The 27,801-nt window shown below is 33.5% G+C and overlaps 2 protein-coding genes and 1 pseudogene across 2 annotated transcripts; all 3 read left to right on the forward strand.

The window, feature by feature from the left end:
* The first annotated feature begins 1,305 nt into the window (after positions 1 to 1,305).
* Positions 1,306 to 3,836, forward strand: LOC112510135 (probable protein phosphatase 2C 75). Its single transcript, XM_025115440.1, has 4 exons — positions 1,306 to 1,794; positions 1,866 to 2,195; positions 3,053 to 3,161; positions 3,374 to 3,836. Exons 1-4 carry the CDS (start codon positions 1,384 to 1,386, stop codon positions 3,643 to 3,645), a joined length of 1,122 nt encoding a protein of 373 aa, XP_024971208.1. The 5' UTR covers positions 1,306 to 1,383; the 3' UTR covers positions 3,646 to 3,836.
* A 7,438-nt stretch (positions 3,837 to 11,274) lies between these two features.
* Positions 11,275 to 12,758, forward strand: LOC112508661 (PTI1-like tyrosine-protein kinase At3g15890). Its single transcript, XM_025113349.1, has 4 exons — positions 11,275 to 11,339; positions 11,455 to 11,608; positions 11,716 to 11,978; positions 12,113 to 12,758. Exons 1-4 carry the CDS (start codon positions 11,275 to 11,277, stop codon positions 12,756 to 12,758), a joined length of 1,128 nt encoding a protein of 375 aa, XP_024969117.1.
* An 11,272-nt stretch (positions 12,759 to 24,030) lies between these two features.
* Positions 24,031 to 27,328, forward strand: LOC112508662 (annotated as a pseudogene).
* The last annotated feature ends 473 nt before the right edge of the window (positions 27,329 to 27,801 follow it).

A 27,801-nucleotide genomic window follows, 5' to 3' on the forward strand; every position in this document is an offset into this window, starting at 1 on the left:
AAACCACAGACCAAGTAGGGGTGCTCACGGGTTGAGTTGATAGGGTTAAACACACTTAAACAACCCAACCCAATATTTGCGGTTTGAAAAATCTTAACCCAACTCAACCCAAGCCAAAAGTACAACCCAACCCAACCCATATGGGTTGGTCGGGTTGATACTTTGGTACATCAAARTATTATTCTAACCTTAAATATATTATTTCTCTACTCATAATTTCTTTTTGATCATTAACCATTTGATACAACTTATCCATACTTTTTACGTATATCACACATTCAATTAATTTTCTCAATTTACATATATATGTTCACAGTTACTGAACATATATACGAATGAGTTATATAAAAATGTGAATAAATTGAAAATATGTGTATATGAAAAACATACATGATAGTGTAATTGTCTAATGTATATATTAATAGAAATTCAACAATCATATTAAATCCAAGAAATAAAAGGATATCGGGTTGGGTTGGGTTGAGTTCAAATAATAGTAACCCAGTATCAACCCGATACCTACGGTTTGACAATTCTACAACTCGATTAGACATCGGGTTGCTTCGGGTTAAGTTATTTTGCGTTGGGTTGAGTTGGTCGGGTTGTTGAGCACCCTTAGGACCAAGAGTGTTATAGTGATGACCTTTGGTAAACTAATCACAAATAATAGAAAAATAAAAGAAATAAAAAATACAAAAAATAAATAATAAAATTGACTTCGATAAGATGAAAGACAAAAAAAATGATAAAATGACAGAAACGACCCTCATTTAACGGTCATCAGAGGAATAAACCAAATTCAAATGTTTTTACAGATTATGATAACCATCTTATAATTTCAAAATTGTAAGAAGGATAAAAGTTGTTTATTCTAATATTTTAAATTGAATTAGATCATTATTAAATATTAAATTAAATTAAAATCGAAGATCATGTAGATAAACAAGAAAGAAAATACAAGTTATTTTGGATTGATTCATAATTTCATATAACGAAAAGTTATTTTGGTTTTAACAGTATGGTGTTATGGTGGGTTGACGTAGTGGGCTCCATTCGTTGGCCCAAAGGAATAAAAGTGGGCCCAAGATGTCAATTCCTAACGGACTTACGTGGTACTAAACGAATCATTTTGGGCCCACAAGTGTGCAATCTAAAAGCTTTATCTCAGAGTTCACCTGTCACGTGTCAGCTTCCATCGTTGTTCATCGCCATCTAAATTGACCCGGTTTCGACGTGGCATCATCACACAAGCATTTAGTCGGCTTTCAGGGTCACCGAGCTCAGCCGCCTCCCTTATATTCTTCCATTCTGTCTTTCACTTTGCTTAATTTTATCAGAGATGGGGGTAAGTTTTGATTTTGCTGAGATCGCCGGCGTTTATTAATGAGGCGGGTGTACGGTAGTCGGAGGAGTCTGATGCCGATTGACGAGGACATCGATTCGCCTCTTAAATGCCGAGAGCGGCGCCGTCGTAGGATCGAGATGAGGAGGAGGTTGGCTTCAGTTACCGCTGTCGCCGGAGCGGATAACTGGGAAGCTCAAAAGTTTGCGGCGTTGGAGAAGGAGAATGAGGATAAGAACGCCGTGCCATCGTCGTCCTCTGCTCCGATCACGAGCTTGACTAGCAATAAGGAAACGCCGGCGTCACCGGCGTACGGGTTTATGTCTGTGGTTGGTAGGGCGCGTGTAATGGAGGACGAGATATCGGTTCGGACGAACTTATGCCGGCCGGAGATAAACGATCACGGGCCAGTGCATTTCTTCGCTGTTTTCGACGGTCACGGAGGGCATCACGTAATCCACGTGTCTTTTTATTCGTTAAAAAAAAAAACTTTCTTTTAATTTCTAAGAATTCTGTTGGACAGGTGTCGGCATTATGCAAGGAGAAGATGCATGTGATCATGGAGGAGGAGCTGATGCGCGTGAAAGCCACGGGAGGTGAAGTGGAGGAGCTATGGCGGAGTGCGATTAACCGGAGTTTTGAGAGGATGGATGAGATGGCGAAGTCGTTATGTCAATGCGATGGGCTAGAAAACTCGCGGGTGTGTAGATTTCATCCACAATTGTCTCTGGTAGGATCGACGGCGGTGGTGTCGCTTTTGACACCGGAATACATAATCGTGGCAAACTGCGGTGACTCACGCGCCGTCCTCTGCCATAACGGGAAGGCCGTACCCCTCTCCGTTGACCACAAGGTAAATCAGTTTTAAGTTATCATTATTAATTACTATAGTTGAGTGGAGGGCAGCTGGAATTAATTAATATTGTCACCATGCAATGCAAGCATATGTGTTTTTTGTTTTATTCTACGCTCTACGCAAGCTGACCAATTCCATGACACCTACTCTTTTTACAAATAGTTCGAAATCATTGCATTTAAAATTTCATGGTCATGAGGGGATTTTTATTCCTCCTTGGATTTGAATCTGAGACCTACTGATACTTTTGACATTTGGAGCCAAACTCAAACCAATCGACACCACCTTTGTGGTTTGTAATTGATTAATTGCTTCAGAGAAGCATAAAAAAGATTTGGATTCTTATTGCTTTTAATCTTAGTCCCATCTTATGAATTGTGCTTGATACTGTAATTGATACGATTCATTTCATTAGTGCTGATCTTCAATTTTGATTGATCCAAGAATGAACCCAAAGTTGTATTTTCACCGGAATCCAATCTCTTTATATATTATTTATATAAACGAAGGATTGTGTGAGAATAAAAGTTAAGGTGAGAGACATAAGAAAATCTGGACCTTATCACTTTAAGTATCACCTCGGTCTTATGAATTGCGTTTGATACGAGAATTGATTTGGTTCATCTCGGTGCATCTTATTTGTGTTATTTTCAATTAGAATTAATCCAATGATGAAGATCCTTTCTTATCTTTCTTATTAAAACTTTCATTTTCATCGAAACCCAACCTCATATATATATGTGTGTGTGTACATTGAAATAAAATAGTGGAAATTAACGGAATATATACATATATATATGTGTGTGTGTGCGCGCGCGCGCCTGATGTTGGAATTCTACATTTGTTTTCTGCAGCCTGAGCGGGAAGACGAACGATCAAGAATTGAAGGTTTGGGAGGTCAAATTGTTTTTGCAGCAAATGGAGCACGAGTTGAAGGCGTTCTTGCTATGTCTCGAGCAATAGGTTATATATCGATCTTAAAAAAACCTTCCATTTTACGAAACCGCTATAATATGCTCTCTTTAACTATAGTTAATTAATCACATGTGACATGTGATGTCAGGTCACCCTGGCGTTTCCATAAAAAGAAAGTATTCTCGTGTGAACGTCTCTCTATATATGTTATAGGTATGTAGAGGTACAATGAAATAAATGAAAGTGTATAATATATACAGGGGACAGACTTCTAAAACACGTGGTAACATGGGAACCGGAGTACTCATTCAGGAAAAGAAATGGTGGGGATACGAGCCTGATATTAGCGAGCGATGGTTTGTGGGACGTTTTGTCAAATGAGATGAGTTGTGAGGTAGTGCGTAAGTGTCAACAAGAGGATCATGAAGCTGTATCAGCATCAGCATCAGCGGCTGCTTTACTGGTACGTCTTGCTGTGGGACGTCGGAGCAGTGATAACATCAGCGTCGTAGTTGTTGATTTGAGAGACTAATCGACCAATTGAACCGAGTGCTGGTATGAAGTTTGTCATGTTATGTACATGTTTGGTTTAATTTGGACGTTTTGGAAGGGTAGCATTAATTAATTAGCATGCATGTCTTAGTTAATTAAGAAAGTTGGTATAAAATAGGCAGATAGGTTTCAGTTCGATTTGTATTAAGAAGCAATTAATGAAGCAATAGCTTGATCATCTTGTTTTATACTCCTATTGTATATCCTGGATTTATTTCACTTGACAAGTGGTATACTCGTTGCCGTCTTTTACCGGGTATACAAGCAGGGGCGGACACACTCTTTGGAGTTGGGGAAGCCCCCGGTGGAACCGGAACCAGAATTAAAATTAAAATTATAATATAAAAATTTGGTAATTTACTCTTGGATTTTCTTTTTACTTATTTCAGACCCCATTTTTTCAAACATGTTAGTGAGTGCCCACTCAACAAGTAAGGTTTGCCTCAACAAAGTTAAAGTTAAATGCTCTTCACCGTGGAAAACCATTCAATCCATGAGAGGTGTAGCGAAAGCATAATGCTATGGGATGAATTTAAGGATTTAGTCTAAAAAAGATATTGCTCGGATGCTCGTATAAAAATGACGGAGGAAGACTTCGTAAGATTAGGACAAGGAAGTAAGTCTGTAGATGCTAAAAAGGAGAAAATGCATTCTTAAAGGATGTGAAACTTACTTGGCATATGTAATAGATGCTAAAAAGGAGAAAAAACCGGTAGAAAAGATACCCATCGCATGTGAATATCTAGAAGTTTTTCTTGATGATTTACCCGAATTACCACCAAATAAACAGATCAAATTCCATATCATTTAGCACCTGGAGCGGTAACCATAGCACAAACATCATACAAACTTGCACCATCTGAGATGCAAGAACTTATAAGTCAGTTGCAGGAATTGCTTGATAAAGGGTTCATTCTCCCAAGCTTGTCACCATGGGGAGTACCAATATTGTCTGTTAAAAAGAAAGATGAAACCATGAAAATGTGCATTGATTATCGAGAATTGAATAAAGTCACAATCAAGAATCAATATCCCTTACCTAGAATAGATGGTTTATTTGACTAGTTGCAAGGAGCAAGTTATTTCTCAAAAATAGATTTACGCTCAAAATATCATCAGTTAATGGTATAGATTGAAGATGCTCCGAATATAACATTCCGAGCCCGATATTATGGCACTATGAATTTTTAGTTATACCTTTTGGTGTAACTAATACCCCAACTGTGTTTATGGATCTCATGAATAGGGTATGTAAGGCATTTCTGGATAAATTCATCACCGTATTCATAGATGATATCCTCATTTATTCCAAAAGCCACGAAGAGCATGGACAATATTTGAGAATGACGTTAGAACTATTAAAGCGAGAAAATCTTTATGAACAATTATCAAAGTGTGAATTTTGGATTAGAAAAGTTTAGTTCTTAGGTCATGTAATCAATAAAAGGGGTATCATCGTAGACTCGAGTAAGATTAATAGCATAATAAAATGGAAAATCCCACAATCGACAAAAATGGTTAAATATGAGGCGAAGGCGTTGGATGAATTTTTTCAAAATATTATGATTGTGAAATTAAATATTGTCTATGGAAGCCAATATTATAGCAGATGCTTTGAGTCACAAAAGGAACCAGTTAAACCAATTAAAATATGGGCATTCAATATGATGGTTATAGCAAGTATAATGGAGCAAATTTGTGAAGAACAACAAGAAGCCTTGGAGGAAGATAACCCAAAGCGGGAACGGATTACCGGACAAGTCAAACTACTGGAAACTGACAACCAAGGAATTAAAAGGTTTTAAGGACAAATTTAGATCGTTGATGAAACATACAATCCAAGTATTCTGTTCATCTTGGAAGCAATAATATGTATAAAGGAAAAATTACAATCACGATATACGAACCTACAAGATAGATAAGAAGGTGGGAGTAGTAGCGTATCAACTTGAATTACCGAAAGAACTGATGGAAATACACAATACTTTCCACGTATCTAGTTTGAAGATTCCTTGCCAAAGAAGACGTTATAGTTCGGATTTCAGAAACTCAGTTGATGATAAACTCAACTTTGTAGAAGAACTCGTAGTTATCACTGAGCATAAAATTAAGAAACTTTGAAACAAGGAGGTATCATAGGTATTAGTTCATTGAGACTATCCTCATGGATCAGAGGCAAACATGGGAAGTCTAAGGAATAAGTACCCACCTTTTTGAGTAAAATTTCGAGGATGAAATTCATGTCAGAAGGAGAGAATTGTAACACCCTAGTTCTATTTTTGTTAGATTTCAATGTTTTAAACATTTAGTAAATTAAGTGCAGTAAAAGGGTTCCAGCAACTGTAGCATCTACAAAATCATCACATTTCAATGCAAGTAGCCTACAAGCAGTGTACAAGGAAAAACATGAGAAATCAAGCCTAAATAGATGATAAAGAAGTCTAAACAAGCTAGTTATGAGTTGTAAGGGCTAGAAGTATGTGTTGGCAAAGCTATTAATGACAAAGCAAGTCTAATAAGCATAACAATTAAATGCTAGAAGCATGATGTGTCAAGATTATTTTATCTTAAGCATGAGGTGTCAAACTCTCATAAAAATACAACTTTGAAAGCAAGAAGAACAAGTAGTTAGTGCATTGTATTCACCTATAATTGGTGGTTGACGTGACGCCATTATTCCCATACCAAAATAAGAAATCACTCTCTCAATATATTACCAAGTTAGAAGTAAGGAATCCAAAGAAAAGCTAGTGGTAATTAAGGTGAGTACGTTATGAGATTTATAAGATACTTATATGCTATACAAATGCATTTTATGCATTATGAAGAATTTGATAAGTGGTTTTGGCATATTTGCTTTACATGAAATGATGATATGTTTATATAGCCAAGATATATGTATGATGACATGTCATGATATGTTTTTACATACAAGGCATGCAAATTTTATGCATGTTATGTATGACCATAAATATGCAACATACGTGATACTACATTAAGGAACGTTTTTCAAATGGACCTTATGGGGCAGCGTTTGTGAACTCCATGGTTAGCTAACCTCAACAGAAGTATGACATGCTTACATGTCGCAAGTGAGATCTCAAAAGAGTACTTTTATGTATGATAAAGAGTTTTAGTGAATTATTATTTACAAATTAATAAGTATAATGAAAATTGTTTATTCATGAAACCGTAACTACTTACAAAAGCTTTCAGCTTACATATTTAATGTATGTATCTCAGGGAAGAAGTAAAGTGAAATTGCATAAAGTAGTATCGTTCTAATCAATAGTAAATTTTTTGTTGTATTATAAGCTATTGAATTATGTTTTCGTTAGTGTTTGAACTCTCATGTAATCATAACCTATAAAAGAAATAAAGTTAAATGTCGAGTTCACATGCAAGAATTAGTAGTATCTTAAGAAGGTAATGACACCCATATAAGATATGCGGTGTTACAAGTAGTAGGTATATTTTATGTTTTCATTAGAAAGTCGGGTTGTTTATTCTGGTAATAATCTTAGCTTCGGTTAGATTTATTTCTTCCCGCTATGTAGGGGTGTTCAAAAAAACCGTTGGACTGCTCAAACCGACCGAACCAAGTCAAATCAGACCGTTTTTGGCGGTTTGAGTGGTCTGACGGTCCGGTCTGGTTTGGAAAATAGCAAAACCGGGCGGTCCGGTCCGGTCTGCGGTTTGGAAACTTTTTTGGGCGGTTTGGACCAAACCGACCGCCAAATATATATATATATATATATATATATATTTTAATATTAGCAAGCCCAACTTTTTTAACTTATTGACTATGACCCAAATTAACATAATCAAAATCGACGACTAAAACCATTAAACCATTGAACATATCGACACATTTGATATTGACGGTCTCCAAATTTTGAAATCCCTCAAAACTCTATCAATCTATTGATCTTTCTAATCCATGGTTTGATTTCGGCGCACATTATCAAGACTTCAACCAAGTGATTCAACCAACTTAGATTTGGTTTCTATTTTGTTTGATCAAGACTTAAGAATTGAACCATTGAAAGTTGTGAAGTCGTGAATTTTGTTACTCAATACTCACAGTAGAGTTGTAACTTTGTTAATTTATTTGTTTACTAATATGTTATATCTTTATATGTTTGTACTTTGGATTGCCTCGACTTTGTACTCAAGAGCTGCTTAATTATTACATTTATTTGATTAGATATTTTTTTGTTAAAATGGATACTTAATCTAAAATTCTAAATTATATATATATATATATATATATATATTTTAAGTTTAATATAAAGTCCATTAAAGGCACAAACCGCCTAAACCGGTCAGACCAGACTGCTTTTACTTGGTCTGGTTTGACCGGTCTGGGCACTTGATGTCAAACCGCTTGGTTTGAAAATTTTATAAACCGCCATTACGATTTGGTTTGTGGTTTGAGGGGTTAAACCGCCCAAACCGGACCGCGAACACCCCTACCGCTATGGACTTTATAGAAGTCTTGGGAAATTTCCGTTATAGATCCTTATTGGATTTAATTCTTAATGATTTATCATCTTTGATGTGATTTTGGAATTTGTGATCTTACACAGATAAATACACTCACATGTATCATGTTAAATGTTATTACGACGCGACAATATCAAGTGTGATATTTGTAATTAATTCTGATTACATTAAGCGGCGAACGATATCACGTCATATTTAAAATGTTCAAACAAAAACCCATTAATAATATTACATCGACTAATAACACAAAAATCGTAACCATATGTATTATATTACAATACACTTGCAATTAACAACTGAAGAATTATTAACCATATTACCTTGATACAATACAGAGTAAAAACACATGTGATATATAACAACTTGTCCCACATATATAGAAAAGTGCATTTGTGAGATTCTTATAAACTCAAAGTTATGGACTATTAATAACTTTTACCATGGTTCTAAATTAAAATGAAAGTTATTAGGTTAACCTGCTATTATAAACCTGAGAAATTCAAATAAAAATTACAAGAGATTGAAAAAATGAAATATAATATATGAGTATCATATTAAACAACAAATAAGGTTATAAATTTGTTACAATCACCATCTACACTATATTATAAAACATTTGACAAAAATTCTTAAAAACCATGTTTTATGCATGAAGTATTGTTTATTGATACATATTATTTAAAATTCAAGATTACAATTAAATTATGCATAAGTACAACTTATTAAAGCTTCATGTAACTAGCTGCAGATAAACAAAATTAAGTAAAGAATAAACATCTTATTTTAAATATAAAAAATCTAAAATATAATTAAGATAGTCATTAACTTCTAAGAAAATACTTAATTATTATTTTTATAAAAAATTATATTATTAAGCCAAAAATAAAAAATAATTAAAGAAATAAACAAAAAAGAGAGAAACTTTAAATAGTTTAATATCAATATTTTTTTTCAATATTTTTATATCATATATTTAAATTTATATTTTATTTAAAAATAAAAACATTACACTTTCTCAAATTCACATAAAATCATATTATAACATCGATTGAGACAAAGAAAAAATGAAACATTAAAATTAATATGTATCTTGCTACATTGTGTAAGTACCCTTCTAGTTATTTACAAAATCCAACCCTCTTTATTTTTTAATCGAAAATCAACGAAATATAATTAAAATTAACATTTAATTATTTTTTATTTGACATCTATAATATTCTATTTTTTCATTTTCTTTTTATATTTCTATTTTTTCGTCATTTTCATCTAAACCAGCTCTTATAAACTATATTAAAACTGATAATTACATATAACTTTCTAATTTAAGGACTAATTAGTTTTTTAAAAAAAGTTGAAAAATATATATGAATATAAAATTGGTCGCATCCGGCTTTTTTGGAGTCTTTCTATTGGCTACCATTTCCTGTATGCGTTTTTTAATAGATAAATAATTAATAAATTACTTTTTTAAATAAATATTAAATTACGAGACTTCAAAATTTGGTGGACACATTCAACGTTAACTGTAACAAGCCATTAAAGAAATTCGATTTATTATTTTAATGTTTTTTAATAGAATTTTCTAATTATTAAAGAGTTGCTAGAAATTCGTATAATAATTAAAAATATCATCATGTCTATATTTTCTTAAGTAAAAGAATTCTAATACGGTACCCAGTCGATATCAATTACACCACTTTGAATATTATAATTTTTTATTTTTCATTCAGTTTTATGTTAAAAATCTTAGGAGCCGTTTACCTAAATGCTTACATATCGAATGCAACAAGTTACTGGGTAAATGCTTACCTGTGTAAGAGTCATCATCCTTATTTATCGGGTAAGAATTTTTATCCTTTTCATTGCTCTTACCCCATAAGATTCTTGACCCTTTTCATGTTCATCCAATAAAGAAATTTATCTGGTAAACACTTACCAAGTAAGTGTTTAGTAAACGAACCCTTAATTAATTTTTAATGTTCTCAATCATATTTATTTATGTAAAGGAATTTAATTTAATAAATTACTATTAAAAACTTTCGATTACAATAAAAAAATTGAGCTTATAGGACGTTTAAAATGTTGAAACTTCCTATTAACATGATTTATAGAATTTAAATTTATAGGACTAAACTATAAAGCGTCATATCTAAAAATGTTATAATATGTTTATATATAATGTTTTAAGTGTTTTTACAAGTTTTTAGGACGTTTTTAAAATAAAATGTCTTGTTAACTATTTTTATTGGACATTAAGAGAAAAATGTCCGACAAACACAAATGTTCTACAAAAAGATGAGTTTATAAATATTTATCAGAAATGGAGGGGTTGTTTGTTTACCTCCTAATAGTTCCATTAAAATGCAATCTCTGAATCATTAAGAGGTGAATCTTGTTTGATAAAAAAAGTTTGTCTCTTAATGATTCTAACACCCTCTAAATAATTTTGTATCATGGACCTCCCTTAACCATTTTAGAGCCCTAATTTCATTGTAAACAATTACCAAACAATTATATTTTATTTTGCACTATATCATGAGAGCCTCTTAATCATTCTGACCACTTAATGATTATGTACAAAACCATTCAACAACTGCCAAATAGCCCCGTATATGACATTTTAATTGAAAAGCATCCTAAAAAACTTATTAAAACGTCATGTAAACTTATTATAATACTTTCAAATATGATTTATAATTTGCTCTTATTAACTTATACCCTTTAAAAATCCGATTGGAAAACTTAAATATTTTAAGATTCCGATAAACCCATTTTATTGCAGTGAAATTTAAATGGATTCCGACAAAATATAGACATCTTCGTAGAAAAACAAAAGCAAAATGGCATAATTAGTATTCAAATATAGAGAGGGGCGATGGCAAGCAGGCTGTCTATTTCAAACCATGACCACCTCCAAACTTCTTCACTTCAGCATCGTGATCATCGGAAAATATCACCATCTTCTTGCTGTTTCCACCTGTTTTCTGTTCTCCCCCATAACTCCTTCTCTCCACCATTAATTTTAACACCAGTTGGTTGATTAATTACAGTACATCAGCTTCAATTAATCTATAGTTCCTTAGTTTCTTTGATCATGACAACGATGAAGAAGATGCTGAAGAACTGTTTTTGTTGCACTTTTAAAGAAGATCAAGATCCAAAGATTAGGTATGATCTATCTTGATCGTTTCAAAATCTCTTGCTTTGTTCTTGGTTTTCATCTTTTGAGGTGATATTGCATAATTACTTATCGATTTCATGTGAATCATATATATATATGCAGTCCCCAAAAGAATAGGGATTACCCGTGGAATATGTACACCCTCAAAGAACTAGTGCACGCCACCAACAGTTTTCATAACGACAACAAGATAGGTGAAGGAGGGTTTGGGAGTGTTTATTGGGGTCGAACAAGTAAAGGCGCCGAGGCAATCCATTATCCCTACTCTTTTCGATATCGCAATTTTTGATATATATATATATATATATATATATACATATGGGGTTCATGATAATCATACAGTAAGTTTCAATGGTCTTGCAGTTGGCTGTGAAACGGTTAAAGTCCATAAACGCAAAAGCAGAAATGGAATTCGCTGTTGAGGTGGAGATTCTTGGGAGAGTTAGACACAAGAATTTGTTGGGACTACGAGGATTCTATGCTGGGGGAGATGAAAGGCTTATAGTCTATGACTATATGCCTAACCACAGCTTGCTTACTCACCTCCATGGCCAACTTGCAGCTGATTGTCTCCTAGATTGGTCACGAAGGATGAACATAGCCATCGGGTCAGCTGAAGGGTTAGCGTAAGTTCCTCTAATCAACGAAGCACGGCTTTACAAGACTCGAGTACTCCTAGCTCAAGGGTCTAATGATAATCAAGATTCTACATTATTTTCTCTTTTGTCTTGTTTAAATTAATTTTGGCATTGATGATTAGGTATTTGCATCATGAAGTGACTCCTCATATAATCCATAGAGACATAAAAGCCAGCAACGTACTTTTAGATTCGGACTTTCAAGCGAAAGTTGCTGATTTTGGATTCGCGAAACTGATACCAGATGGGGTGACTCATATGACAACGAAGGTGAAGGGAACCCTAGGGTACCTTGCACCCGAGTATGCCATGTGGGGAAAGGTCTCAGAAAGCTGTGATGTGTACAGCTTTGGAATATTACTACTTGAGATCATAAGTGCAAAAAAGCCATTAGAGAAGCTCCCTGGAGGTATCAAGCGTGATATCATACAATGGGCAACTCCGTTTGTACAAAAGGACACATATGAACACATTGCTGACCCTAGATTGAAGGGTAGGTTTGATCTTGTGCAACTAAAGGTTGTGGTCAAGATCGCCTTGGCTTGCACGGATAGTAATCCAGAGAATCGGCCAAGCATGATAGAGGTCGTGGAATGGTTGAAGAGTGGCGTTGGTAGTCGGAGGAAAGATATACGCATCGTTAAAGATCATGTCGATGAAACCGAAGATGATGAAGATTTTGGTGATGATGATACTGATGATTATGAAACGTTTGATATGAAGAAACATTCCGGTAGGGTTCCAAGAATGCCATCAAGAACACGATGAATCAGATCAAATTAACTTGTGAAACTAATCCTCATAAATCGGGTTCTTGATTTTATTGTAGTTGTTGATTTGTCATGTAAGTAAACTCTTATTATGTGGGATGTTTTTGTTATTAATATCTCAAATTATATATTGTGATCGCTTCTTCTTTTTAATTAGTATTTAATCGAATCTAGGGGGTTCATTGGGATTGCTTATAAAAACAACTTATTGATTTATTCCGGTGTGACACCGATAATAAACAATTTTTGAGTGTTTGGAAAACAACTTATACCGGTGTCATGGTTTGGAGTTTTTGAAGAAGTTAAAACCTTCTGACTTATAATAAGTTGATAAGTGCTTTTGTAGAAAACAATAAATTGTTTCAAATAAACAATCCCAAACACTTAGTAGGTACAGACTTAAACAAATCGTAGTATGACTCAATCAGACCTCTACCATAACGTTTTATCAATAGACGCCAGACGGGCACTTGAAACTCTATATACTTTTTACAAAAAGATGATACACATATATTCCAATATAAATGTTCAAAGTATCGTAATATATACTTCATAAATAATGAGGCACAAATAGGGTAAATCGAAAGGTGCTTTCGATGTTAAATCTCTGAGAAAGAAAATCGAAAAATCCCAACTAGGATTCGAGATGGAACAAACTCCTCCCAACAAAGATTAATATCTTCTTTTGGAGAACACGCCTCAAGAGGTTGGTCTCTATGGGAATCGACTTAGACAATGCTCTATGCCCCCTGTAATGTTGAGGTTGAATTCGCCAATGACATGCTTTTCTCTTGCAGTTGGGCTAAAGAATATATGGACTAAAATTGACAGTTGGTGGAACTTCTCCTTTGCTGGTTTCACCTCTTTGGAAACAGCCTTATCGACATCCATTCTGCTCGGGATACCCTCTGCTTCGCAAAAGTATGGAGGCCATTTTCATGCTTGCTACTCTATTTGGTGCTTTCACAATAGATCTCTATCGATATAATACGATTTTATGTGGTTTTGAGAAAACGGTAATGTTTTATTTTTTTAATAAAATATAAATTTGAAGATAACATAAAATTTTGAAAAGAAAATAGATCGATATTAATATTAAATTAACCATTTAATAGTTCTTGTTTTTTTGGTGTAACTTTTTAAACTCAATTTTTGTTATAATTTAATTTAGATTTAATAACAAATTAATTTATTTTTGGTTTAATAATATAATTTTTTATAAATATGATAATTAAACAATTTGTTAGAACTCAATAATTATCTTAATTGTATTTTAGATTTTTTATATTTAAAATGAATGTTTATCCTGTATTTGATTATTTTACACAAATTTAAAAATAGAGCTTTAATAAGTTGTACTTACGTAAAATTACTTGTAATCTTGAATTTGAAGTAATATGCATCAATAAACAATACTTCATGCATAAAAAATGGTTTTTAAGAGTTTTTGTCAAATATTTTATAATATAGTATAGATTTAGGGAAATTAATTAAAATAGTCATTTTAACCGCATGGTTTCACCTCTTAGCAATTTCTCTCCAACACTTACACAAATGTCACTGGTGATCACTGGTGGTCGTACAATGATTGAACGACTCGGTCCGTCGTTGATTTTTCCACCCATTAATTAAAAAAATGATTAAGCCTTAATAATTTTGGCAGATTAAATCAACGACGAAATTTTCCGCCAATGAATTTTTTAATTAATTCTCCGGTGGAATAGACCGCCAGTATTCCGCACTAATCATCGGCAGACTGATATATATATATATATATAATTCGGAAGATTTATCTTCGAAATTTTCACCCACTGATCCATAGGTAATTGTCCAGTTAAAAAAAATAAGCATGCATCTTCACGCTGATGGAGACATTGAGGTGATATGCAGGACTACGTGCCGAGGCCTAGGCAGTGGCTGTTCTTCTGGCTGCACTGAAGCCATCATTATAGGCCTTCATCGACCTAGCTTACCACGCCTCATATATTACACATTCCTTGCTAGGGAGCCGCTTGTAGTGCTCCAACACATACACAAATACGAAGTTAGTTCTAAGTTCAAAAGAAATTTGTTCCTATATAAGAAGACAAATATAAACCTGAGACCTCTCCCACATACAAATCCAGACAGGGATTTTTCCCCAAATGACCCAAGCAATTTCAATCATGGACCAATCAATCGAATGACATGAGTATCAGTGAAATTACATAACTGATATCAATTAGCATTGTGACCATTTATCATATTCGTACTTGCACTTTGTTTAATGTGTAGGAGCCTTTTGATTTAAGGATTGTATTACGTTCCCCCATGATATGCAACTCTGATCGATTGCAATATTCTTATATGTCATTCCTTGATTTGATGTTGTTTTTTTACTTCGAGGTGTCCATAATCGTGATAAATAGATTATCAGATACATTCTTTTCAATGTGCATTACATCGAAGTTATGTTGGATCAACGATGTTTGCCAATAAAGCAGCTCCAGGAAATGCTTTGCTTCATCCAATTGCATGTTATCCCAAGCCACAAGGTTTTCTATAGTTATTTGATCCATACGGGATGCCATCATAAACCAAAGGAAGGCTGCAAATTTGTTCCCTATTTCCTCACCTGTTAGCAACAAGGATGGATCACCTTTTTTGGCACGTCTAGCATGAATCGATTTCGATCACACCTAAACGGGTGTGTGCTTGGTAGAAATTTGCAAGGACAGTCAAACCAACACGACTTTCCCTCCACTCTATACTGGAACGAATCGATTTTATCCATGCAATATGAACAAACTAACTTGTTATGTGTGATCCAACCAGACGACATGACATAGGCGAGCCAGTCACATACCGTCCACTACAACACAACCATTATTGTGAATTTAATTAAAGAATTTATTTAGTTACTTATATTTAAATAAAATTTAATTAATTAAATCTAAATTAAATTTAAAATAATCCAAAAAAATCAAATTAATGTTTATCGACATATTAACGACGGATTTGGTAAATTCCATCGGTGGTTTGATTAAATTATTTTTTAATTTGAATAAATCACTGACGGATTATTAGAACTACCAATGGAATTTATTTTATTATAAGTAAAAAGTGAAGTAACTTGTAGGAATTTGCATTGTGGGGAGTTCTTATAAGAACATCATCTTATTTAGGTTCTTGTACAAAAATCTTAGTTCTTACCATGAAGTTTGTGTGAAGTCACAATTTCATAGTTTTTATTTTATTTTCTTGACTTTATAATTATTAATTTCACATACACACATATATATATATATATATATACACACACACTCACACACACACATACATACACACTTGGTATCATGTGAGACCAGCCTGTTTTCGTGAGACCATATTTTTACGCTTGAAATTTCACTAGTAAAACACTGTGCAGGTAACCTTCACAGTGTTTTTGCTGTGAGGTTCAAACATTTTTTTTACCTTCACAATGTTTTGCCGTGAAGTTTCAACTTTCAAGTGTAAAGTTGTGGTCTCACGAATGATTTATATGTGAATCAGTTAGTTAGTGAGTTCGTGTATAAATAAGTTAAATAGTTCATTTGTGAACTAGTTAACGGGTTCACTTGTGAACCATTTGTTACCTATTTGTAGAAGTTATGAAACTAACCTTTATCTTCTACATACTCATGCGAGTAATTATTCAGTGCTTCACGATCAAAGCCGCAAATATTCACTAGATGCAGTGTTATGATCACTTCTTTTACATCTCAAATATTTACCACTTTTGAAATGAACCTCCACCCCCTCCCACACACACACATACATACATACATACATACATACATACATACATACATACATACATACATACATACATACATACATACATACATACATACATACATACATACATACATACATACATACATACATACATACATACATACATACATACATACATCATTATCGAGAAAATGGACGATCCCAGGTTTGTTCGTTAAAATTAACGAACGGATATGGGTAATGTAAAAATAAATATGGACAGGCCCGCCCGACGCGTTTTTGTTTTATAACTAATATATATTTTATCATTAATTAAAATAATACTAGTATATTTTAAATTTAAATTATTGAAGTTATAGGATGAAAGTTGAGACTCTTTGGTTTTTCTTGAGAACCCAAAAGGCATGTCATCTTTGTTAGCATCCTTATGTCAGAAGTCGTAATCGATCAACAATGGATAGAGTGAGTAGTTGCTTAAAGTTTTATTTGCAACAATGTTTTTTTTTCACTACTTTTTGGTTCCACATTTGTTAATTTATAGGGTGGACAATGGCAAGTTGTCAAACCCGGAAAAAAAGACTTGAGTTTACAATATTAGGTCTGTTGGACAAAGAAAACAAGTTAGGCCTGGCCCAAGCCCAGTCCAAGCCCGCAACGATCACCTTTACAAGAAACCTATCATAACACACTCAAATAAATGGCAAAATCACAAGGGTGAGGTCTGATTGATTTGAGCTTGACTCCAAAGGTCAAAAGTGCTTGGATGTTCCAGGTTCAAATCCAAGGAGGAATAAAAATCTCTTTGTGGTCACGGAAGTTCAAATGCGGTAACTCCGGACTACCCACAAAACAAGTGGTTGTTCTGAGATTAGTCGGCTCACATAGCATCTTGGATATCCACGATTTTACCCTCTTCCATGTGATTTCCTACCAATTAATGAATGTGTTCCAATGTTATCCATAATTTTCTTCAACTCATCCACTCGCAGTACGACATGAGCTTTTTGGTGTAGCCTCAAATCAATGGTAACAGAACTTGTAAATGTTACCTTAGGCGACAAAATTACAAGTCCCAATACAACCCATAATCAGATGCAAAGGTACTAGTGACATCAATCTCTTGCTTAGCTGCCACCTATTTCAAATGCAAAAAACCCATGGCGTTGTGAGTCAAGACTGATTCACATTAGATGCCCAAATGGGGCCGGACATGCCGAGGACGGGGACTGAGACCGACTTGGGACCGGGACCGGCCTAGCCCGGTATGGACCCGTTATGACCCGCCGGTTATGGTCCACGTGTTATGACCCGCTTACGATTTTCATGCAAAAGCAAGTCCCGGCCATGTACAGGTTTTAGCGGGACTGGTTATATACATAGGTCCCATTTTTTAAAAAAAAATAAGGTTTTATAAATCATATATCAAAATTTTCAAGATCCCTACAACGTTTTTTATCAAAAGCTTCAAGTATTTCTTTTTTAAAGTTTTTGTATGTGTTATAATACTAAATCTCAAAAGTCGTAATTAAAAAACACATCTATAACATTTTTGTGTAAAAAGGATTTGAAAAATATTTTTAAAATGTATTTGAATGATCCAGTTACAAATTTTAAAGTGTTTTTCATTAAAATTATATTAAAAAAACTTCAAATACAGATGTTTTTAGGTTCAAGCTTAATTTTTAAAAGAAAATAAAATTGGGACCGGTTCTAAGGACCGGTTATAAAACACATAGAATGGGCCATAGATTTTTAGCCGGGACCGAGATCGGTAACGAAAAGCAATTTTAGAAGCGAAACCGAGTTTTGACCATCTCAGGATGTAGTAATGCTGCCCATTTTTGGGTCTAAAAAGTAATAGCATCAAATTGATGTCATGTGATTAATATATAGTAGAACATATATTACATACAAACGTTCTAAAGCATGGTCACACACATATATATATAGAGGAGTGATCATATGAAAACCGCCCTCATTTGTGTAAACCGTGCAAACCTTCTTCATCTGTCGATTTCATTGTTTAATCTTATGAAATTTTTTCATGAAATTGTTTCATATAATACTTTTTTTGATGAAGTTGTTTCATATATGGTTGTGAAATTGTTTCATATAATATTTAATGAAACTGTTTCATGTATTTCTCTAACATTAATGAAACTATTTCATGTATTTCTCTAAAATTAAAATTATGAAGATGATAATATTTATGATTAACACACTCCACAATAAAAATGATTAAGCAACCCCTCATAATTACAAAAAAAAATGAACAAAATGAAAAATTATGATTGGTTGAATGCGGTTTGCACGGTTTGTACAAATTGAGTGGTTTGCATTTGATCGCTCCCCTATATATATATATATATAATTTGACTACGTATGCCATAAGAAAAGCCTTATAACATGTGTTTAAATTTTGACTAATGCAACAATTAATATCAGTAAAAAATGATAAGTCACTTCAAACCACTTTCTTAAAAAAAATACAAAGATTAAAGAATTAAATCCCTCGCTTTTAATTTCCTATATTATTTCTTTAAAAAGAAGTGAGTTGTTCAGTTTTCGTCCATAATTTGGATTAAAATAGTTTGTAAGATTAGAGAAAATCAAGTTGCTCTCTAGATTTCAAAGATTAAATTAATTTATAGGATCAAAAAAATAAGATATCATATCTAAAGACGTTGCAATATGTTTATAGGACGCTTTTGAACGTTATAACAAGTTTTTTAGACTACTTTTAATATAAAGTGTCCTATTAACAGTTTTGTAAGATATTATTTGAAAAACTATTATATAAAACAAGTGTACTATAAAAAGATGAGATTATAGGACATTTTCTCAAAAGTGTCCAATGCCACGCTTTGAAACCTTTAACGTATGCACCAGTTATCGGCACCCTAGTTGCCCTGTTGTGTCCCAAATTTGAGTCTTTATCGTCTTTGGCATCAACCGCTTTTCAAGCTAGTGAAATCTCATTATAAGCCATAGGCATTCGGCACCTTCGGTGCTTGAAGAACCAAGTATGTAACAACATAATTCAACTTTCTTCTTGATTGTCATAATTCACCATGAACTTTCTGTTATTATAAACAAATCAAAGAGGCTAACTATTAGTGACTACAAAAGGGCACACACTACACGAAATCGAACGTATAGGTGATATGATTGATGATATCAGTACTTTATTCACCTAATGGTATTCTTTACCACATTTTGTCATTTATGCTGCCAAAAGAAGTTATAAAGATCTCCATATTATCTACAAAATAACATCGACTTTGATGATGCATTATTGACTTTATGGGCATATGCATCTTGGTGAAAAGAACTAAATAAGTATCGATGTACTAAAACTAAACACATAGCAAAATCCATAGAATGCATGTATTTACATACATTTATAAACACATACATTTAAAAGAGGGAAAAGTTTTTATACTTGTTGGTTGTTGCAACTGAACAACTCCAATTTTATGCAATTCAGCGGCATATTTTGCTGCAACTGAACAACTCCAATATTATGCAATTCAGCGACATATTTTGCTGCAACTGGACAAGTGCAAAATGGGTGAAGAACTAACCCAAAAATCAACTTTTTACATAGAGGATTATATGTGTGAGTTATCATCAAATCTTGTCCGTGATATCTAATTCAAATTAATATGTATGTTAGAAATTCAAGACATTCGTGAGTTTTACCACTTAAAATTCACACTAACGGATAATGTGGTCAAAAGTCGAAACCATTTTCAAAGCATAGTGGTCCTTGAGACTGTGAAGGTAGCATATACCTCTGATCATACAATTCTAAGGTAATACCATATATCTATATACTATATTATAAAATATTTAGGTTAAAGTCTTAAAAACAAATAGAAATGGTGCAATTATGGTTAACTTTTGGCTGGTTGGTTTGTAGCTCGATGCATTGAAGTCCACTATACTGTAGAGGTAGACAAAATGGTTCACTAAATCATAAAATTCATATCTTGCTGTTTTGCACAAGTACACAAGTAGTTAACTATAAAACCTATAGAGTACCATTAAACGCTCCAAGATCAAAGAACTATGTTTCAATATTGATGTTAAGTGGAAATATTTTGTTATGGGCCTAATGGCTAGTAATAACATCATCTAAGCGCAACAATCAGTAATCAAACCCATGTAATGAAAGTAAAACAAATTGCAAGAAGGGGAATTTTTTTTTACTCTCCGTCCAGGGCATCCGAAACCATTGGACTGGCCCTGAAAAGAAGTATCGATGTACTAAAACTAAACACAACCATATCCAGAGAATGCATGTATTTACATATATTTAAAAGAGGGAAAAAGTTTTTATACCGTTAAGGAGAGGGAGGACGGCGGAATCGATGTTGCTGAGTGGGGGAGGTTGCCGGTTAGGGGGGAGGCCGTCTGAGCTTTTCCACGAAGGGACGAAATCGCCGATAGGGGTCCGGTATGGCTCGAAATCACCGCAGGGTTAAAAAAATTGTGTTTTTCCTGACGAATTTGTCCGTCGAAGTTTTTTTAAAATTAAAATTTTAAAAGGCCACATGTTTTTCTCTAAATTTTCTATAAAACTTATTTTTCCGTAAACCGCGAGTGACGGATATTCCGCCGAAACTTATTATTATTATTATTCCAATAATTATTGTATTTATTTTTATAATGATTATTATAACAATTATTATTTTATTTATTTTTATTATGTTTTATTAAAGCCAAATTAGATCTATTAAATTCTAATAAGATCTATTAAAGCCCAATAAATCCATAAATATCAATAAGAACAAATAAAGCCCAATAGCTCTCTTAAAGCCCAACTAAAATCTATTAAAGTCAATTAAGATCAATTAAAGCCTTATAGAACCAAATAAAAACAATTGCGAAAACCGATTAAGATCCAATAAAACCCAATAGGTCTTTTATGATCCTTGGCGATTCATTACATGTTTGTGTGAAGACATGTACCGCATACATGTGTATGGTGTGTATTGGGCTCAATAAGATCCATAAAGCCTAATAAGACCTTTCTATTACTTATTAAAACCCAATAACACCAATGACACTTTATTACGTGTTTGTATGTATATATATATATATATATGTATGTATATATATATATATATATATATATCGCATACTTATATATTTGTGGTGTGTATTGGACTCAATAAGAGAATGATGATCCACTATACGTAATATATGATATATAATTTAAGTATTTACATATATACAAAATCTAAATCCTAAAAGAATAAGAATAAGTATTTACGGATAGAAAAGGAAAAACATAACTAAAAATTCATTTTTTTAAATCTGCCACAAAAATTTAAAAATAAAATAAAAAATATTATAGAAATTCAGTAAATTACCATCAGATGGGGTGATCCGTCGGCAAAATGTCGATAAACTATTTCTTTTTTGGGTTTATTAAAGGATCATTCCATCTGCCGATAACTGTCGACAATCCCAAAAGTTAAGATCGAGCATTTAAAAAATTTCATTTGATTACCGGGGGATAAGTTAATCCGCTGGCGACCCAAAAATTGATTTTTTAATTAATTAATATTAGTTACGGATTACCGATGAATTTTAATTAAAAAATAAATAATTAAAACCCGTCGATAACCTGCCATTAATCTTAATAATTACTTTTTTAAATAATTAAATCAATTTGTTGCGGATTTTTTAAAGTAATTAATTAATAAATAATTCCGATGGAAAATAAATCGGAATAACTTTTTTAAAAAATAATCAATGACGGATTTATATTAGAAGTCAACGGAAGTTGACTTTTTTCATTTCCATCGATAATCCACCAGTAATATATCGGCAAAATTGCCGGAAAAATCAACCAGAAAAATTCATCGTTTTAGTAGTGAGGTTCTCCAAAACGAACATAAAAATAGAAAAAAAAATAATTATAATTAAAGATAATTTGTCATTTATCAATACTTACATAGCCTACACAAACATATACTCAAGTTTACTAATTTGGAATTCAAATATGACACAATTCATGAAAAAGAATATAGGAATTTAACCATACAACAAAGATCTACTACAGCAGTAGTCATGGACTAAAGATTCCAATTCAAAAAAAATACTAAAGGGGTGTTTGGGATTGTTTATAAGAACAACTTATTGACTTATTTCGATGTGACATCGGTAATAAACACTTTTGAGTGTTTGGATAAACAACTTATATCGTTGCCAAACCGGTAATAAAGAGTTTTTGAAGAAGTTAAACCATTATAACTTATAATAAGTTGATAAACACTTTTGTAGAAAAAAATAAATTGTTTCACATAAGCAATCCCAAACACCCTATAAAAGAACCCATAACCATGGAAGAAAGTATCAATCCTGCACTTTGTGATTCAATATCATTTGTCTAATCTTTGGCATTAACTACTATATAACAAAACCCAGAAACCAAACTCCAATTTTAGAATTTGCTAAATCAATCAACTAAAAGAAGGGGTTGATCGGAAATTGCTGAATGGTTTGGTACAGAATGATTAAGAGACTCTCATGATATAGTGCAAAAAAATATATAATTGTTTGGTAACTGTGTACAATGAAATTAGCGCTCTTAATGGTTAAGGGAGATCCATAATACAAAATCATTCAGAGGGTCTTAGAACCATTAAAAGACAGATTTTTTTTTGCCAAACAAGATTAACCTCTTAACGATTTAGATGTTGCCTCTTAATGGAACTATTGAGAGGTAAACAAACAACCCGAAGTTCCATTTTCTTTACTAAGCAAACTACAAACAAATAATATATATATATATATATATATATATATATTTTGAGTTTTGAGAAGTGGAAGAAGCTGTAACATGGGAACTCAACTCACAGTTGATCATCCCTTTAGGGATTATGAAACCTGTTGTATGTGTAAGTGATTTGTAGAATTTGTGTTCTTTTCACGTCCATTAAGAGAGAAAATTATCAGGAAATGAATGTTAGAAAATAAATATCATTTGTCATTTGTAAAATATTAGACATATTATTTAGTTAGTAGTATTATGTGTAAATTTAATAATTGTGTCATCGTGACGCATCACCATCGGTAGTTATAGGCCGTAACCGAATATCCGACCATTAAAATCGAACCATTGTGTTGGTTCAAAGAACCGGTTGGATACCTATATATATATATATATATATACACACACACGTATATGTTGTCTGTAGATAATCAATCTTCTGCAGTAAATAATATAGTTTTACTGTTAGTTTCATCCAACACACACTTGTTCCTTTCTTGCTCTACAATTCCATGGATTCATCTTCTGGTGATACTCGACAGAAAGCTGTCAAGAACAGACACTGTGATGGTGAATTTGTGTCTGTTAATCAACAATGAAGTTATTTCACACTCATGATTACTCTCAGTAATCAAACTTATGCAATAAAAAATGAAAAAAGAAAGAAAGAAAATAATACTATATTCACACATGAATTAAACGAAATTAGTGGATCAAACAACAAACCTGAATGGTTGCCCACACAGCAACTGCAAGAGGAATCCATGTTGAGAGGTTGAAAACCCATTTCTCAATACTCCATAAAGTCAAAGATAACAAAGGCATCATGAATCATTCAGCCCACAGATACCCTCTTTACCCTAATTCAGTCTATAAAGTATACGACTCATCGACACATACTTTAAATTCCACCTATAGAACCCCAATATCTGATAGACCGCTTTATAGGACTTAATTTATAGGATCAAAATATAAAGTATCTAAAGGTGTTGTAATAAGTTTACATAACGCTTTTGGGCGTCTTAACAAAGGACATTTTTAATACACAGTGTCGCATTAGCAACTTTATATGACACTTTTAAGAAAGTGTCCTATAAACTCAATTTTTTATAGAACATTTGTTGTTATAGGACAGTTTTTCAAATAGTGTCCTATAAAGTTGTTAATGAGACGCTTTGTATTAAAAGTGTCCTAAAAAACTTATTATGACGTCAAAAAATGTCATATAAACTTATTACAACACCTTTAGATAGAATGCTTTATTTTATTTGTCCTATAAACTAAGTCCTATAAAGAGGTCTATTAGAACACTTAGAATTTGAGAGTGTCCTATAAACCCGATTTTGTTATAGTGAGCGTAGTTGCACTTACAGAGCTTTCATTTGGTAGAGAAGGCTATTAATGCAACATCTACATCACATAATCTAGAGATCTCGTGAGCTATCTTCAACAATCCAGACCTCCGTTTGGAGAAGGTGACCTTCGATTCACACACAATAACTATGTGTTTGCTGTACAACAAGCAACCAAAAACCACCACCAGGTCCAGGTCCAGCTCCAGCAAGCTTTAGTGTCCTACTGTAGTTCAATGAATCCTCGAAGTTGATGGGAATACGAAATTGAAGCTCGAAATCAAAGAGAAATCCATCTAACTCAAATGTTTGATTGTTTCGATTGTTAAAAAAATCGAAGAGAATTCGTAAAACACTCGTATAGAACAAGACACTCATATAGGACTCTTCGTTTGTTCTCTAATACGATTAAAAAACCGTATCTAAAGCTTCTAATTCGACTTATAGAGACACTTTATGTAAGAAGCTTTTCTAAAAGTTTTAGGGACAATTTCCGTAGCGTATTATTTGGTTTTCTCTATAAGTCATCTTACTTTCTGTTACATTTTCCCCTTGTTTACGACACCTTTAAAATAAAGTGTTATATTAGTTTTTTTACATGACACTTCTCTTTTCTGAAGTGTCCTGTGAACTTATATTTTTATGACACTTGTTTTTATAGACATTTTTCGCATAAAGTCAGATAAAAAAATGTATAAGACATTTTATTTCAAAAATGTCCTAAAAACTTGTTTTTTTAAGAGTGGGTATTAAAAAAAAACTTGTTAAGACGTAGAAAAAACATTATATATAAACTTATTACAGGTTTTTACATTTAATGCATAATTAGTTGCTCTTATAAATTTAACAAAATCGTTTCTTAAAACATTTTTAATGTGATATAAATTTGATTTTGTTGCAATAATAATTCCTTGCTCAAAACAAAACAGGGTATGTGACACTTAAACATCTCTTGTTGTTTCCACCCGTTCCCTATTTTCTATTTTCTAGGTACGGTTTTCGTCTCTCCAGAAGCGTGGTGATCACTGGAAAGTTTCACCATCGGTGGCGGTGGCAGGGTCCAAGGGGCGGCAGCCCTTGGTTGGGGTCGAAAATCCGAATTTGAAATTTTAACCCCGATTTTAACTCTCTTTTGAAAACCCGGTTTTTTTAATTGCCATATGACAGTTTTCGACGTTTTGAGGGAAATTAAAAGCTACGATTTGGTCATTTGATTTTTGACACAGATTTCATAACACGAAAACTCTCTGTTCGGGAAAACCACTGAATTCTATCGTATTGAAATTTCGATTGTACCATCGAAATACTTCAATCTGAAAGTGATACACGACTTTCAACGGAATCCAAGCAATCGAAAACCAGAATTTTTAACATCCATCACCATTTTCACATGACAATGAAAAGCATGTTGAAGAACTGTTTTGGCCATAAAGATCAAGAACCAATTATCAGGTATATCTGCTACCTCTCTTCAAACGGTATGCTTTGTTTTCTTTTTCGTCTTTTGGGGCGATCCAACAATTTTATATGTTGTATCAATACAGTTATGTGATTGCAATTTCTTGTCAATCATATGCTCGCCTTAAAAGAATAGGAATATGCACTACACCCTCAAAGAACTTGCAGACATGACCAACAATTCCTTAACGATAACAAGATAGGCGAAGGAGGGTTTTGGAAGCGTCTATCGGGATCGAACAAGTAAAGGCACCAAGGTAATCCATTAGTTATCCCTTCTTAAATATCTTGATTTTGTGAAGTAGTTTATAGATGATTTTACATTGATAAGTCCTATAGTTTTATTTATTTTATCCAATGGTCTTGCAGTTGGCTGTGAAACCATTAAAGTCCATATGCTCGAAAGCATAAATGGAATCTGCTCTAGACGTAGGGATTCTTGGGAGAGATAGACACAAGAATTTGTTGGAGATAAGAGGATTCCATGCTTGGGGAGACCAAAGGATTATAGTCTATGACTATATGCATAATCACAGCTTGTTAACTCACCTCCATGGCCAACTCGCAGCCAACTGTCTCTTAGATTGGCCACAACGAATGAACATAGCCATTGGTTCGGCCGAGGGGTTAGCGTAAGATCCTTTTATAAATCGTAATGTCTCTAATCAGTGAACCATGACTTGCACAGGTCTAAACTAATTAAGATAATCCAGCAGAGACATAAATGCAAATAACGTACTTTTAGATTCAGAATATCTAGCAAAAGTTGCAGATTTCATGATGGCGAAACTAGTACCAGATGGGGTGACTCATATGAGCACAAGAGTGAAGGGAAGCCTAGGGTACCTTGCACCTGACTACGCCATGTGGGGAAAGGTCTCAAGAAGAAGTGATGTTTATAGCTTTGGATTATTACTACTTGAGATCTTAAGTGCCAAAAAACCATTAGAGAAGCTCCCTGAAGGTTTTAACCTTCACCTCGTAGAATGGGCAACTCCATTGGTAGAGCATGATGCGTACGATCAGCTGGCTGACTCCTGACTGAAAGGTGAATTTGATCGGGATGAACTAAAGAGGATGGTGAAGATAGCCATGGTATGTACTGATAGTAATCTAGAGAATAGGCCTAGCATGACGGAGGTGGTGGAATGGTTGAAGACTGGCAGTAGGATGGATATTTATACAGATGATGCTCGTCTAGCCTCTATTGGAGGATGAACGCTAGTCTCTCATCGTTAGACTTGATCATTTTTTTTAATATATGTTGAAACAATTCTATCGACAACATAAAACCACTAACTATTTCAAGACAAGCTAGAGATTTCTATCCTTCAAACAATTTTTCCATGACCGTTTGACTGAATATTTTGCTATGTGTATTTATGGCGAATTACTTCTCGAAATACAAGCACTACAAAAATGCAGAGTATCAGCGAGGGAAAATTCTATCGTAAATCCGTCGCTCCGTTGCTGATACTCCATCGGTCAAATGCTCGTTGGTAATGCTATCAGGGAGGGATATCAGCGACAGATTTACGAGGGAGACTTTCAGCGACGGACCTGTGAGGGATCTTTCAGCGACAGATCAACGAGAGAACTTTCAGCGACGGATCTGCGAGGGATCTTTCAGCGACGGATCAGCGAGGGAACTTTCAATGACGGATTTGCGAGGGATCTTTCAGTGATGGATC

Source organism: Cynara cardunculus (assembly GCF_001531365.2).
Source record: "Cynara cardunculus var. scolymus isolate 2C chromosome LG 3, CcrdV1, whole genome shotgun sequence".
Classification (NCBI taxonomy): Eukaryota; Viridiplantae; Streptophyta; class Magnoliopsida; order Asterales; family Asteraceae; genus Cynara; species Cynara cardunculus.

Bases quoted from the DNA above. Each gene is read 5' to 3' on its own strand.
- LOC112510135 (XM_025115440.1), top strand. From the start codon at position 1,384: ATGAGGCGGGTGTACGGTAGTCGGAGGAGTCTGATGCCGATTGACGAG. The intron at 2,196-3,052 runs GTAAATCAGTTT...TGTTTTCTGCAG, and splicing joins CCCTCTCCGTTGACCACAAG to CCTGAGCGGGAAGACGAACG. The intron at 3,162-3,373 runs GTTATATATCGA...TAATATATACAG, and splicing joins TGCTATGTCTCGAGCAATAG to GGGACAGACTTCTAAAACAC.
- LOC112508661 (XM_025113349.1), top strand. From the start codon at position 11,275: ATGAAGAAGATGCTGAAGAACTGTTTTTGTTGCACTTTTAAAGAAGAT. The intron at 11,340-11,454 runs GTATGATCTATC...ATATATATGCAG, and splicing joins GATCAAGATCCAAAGATTAG to TCCCCAAAAGAATAGGGATT. The intron at 11,979-12,112 runs GTAAGTTCCTCT...ATTGATGATTAG, and splicing joins GGGTCAGCTGAAGGGTTAGC to GTATTTGCATCATGAAGTGA.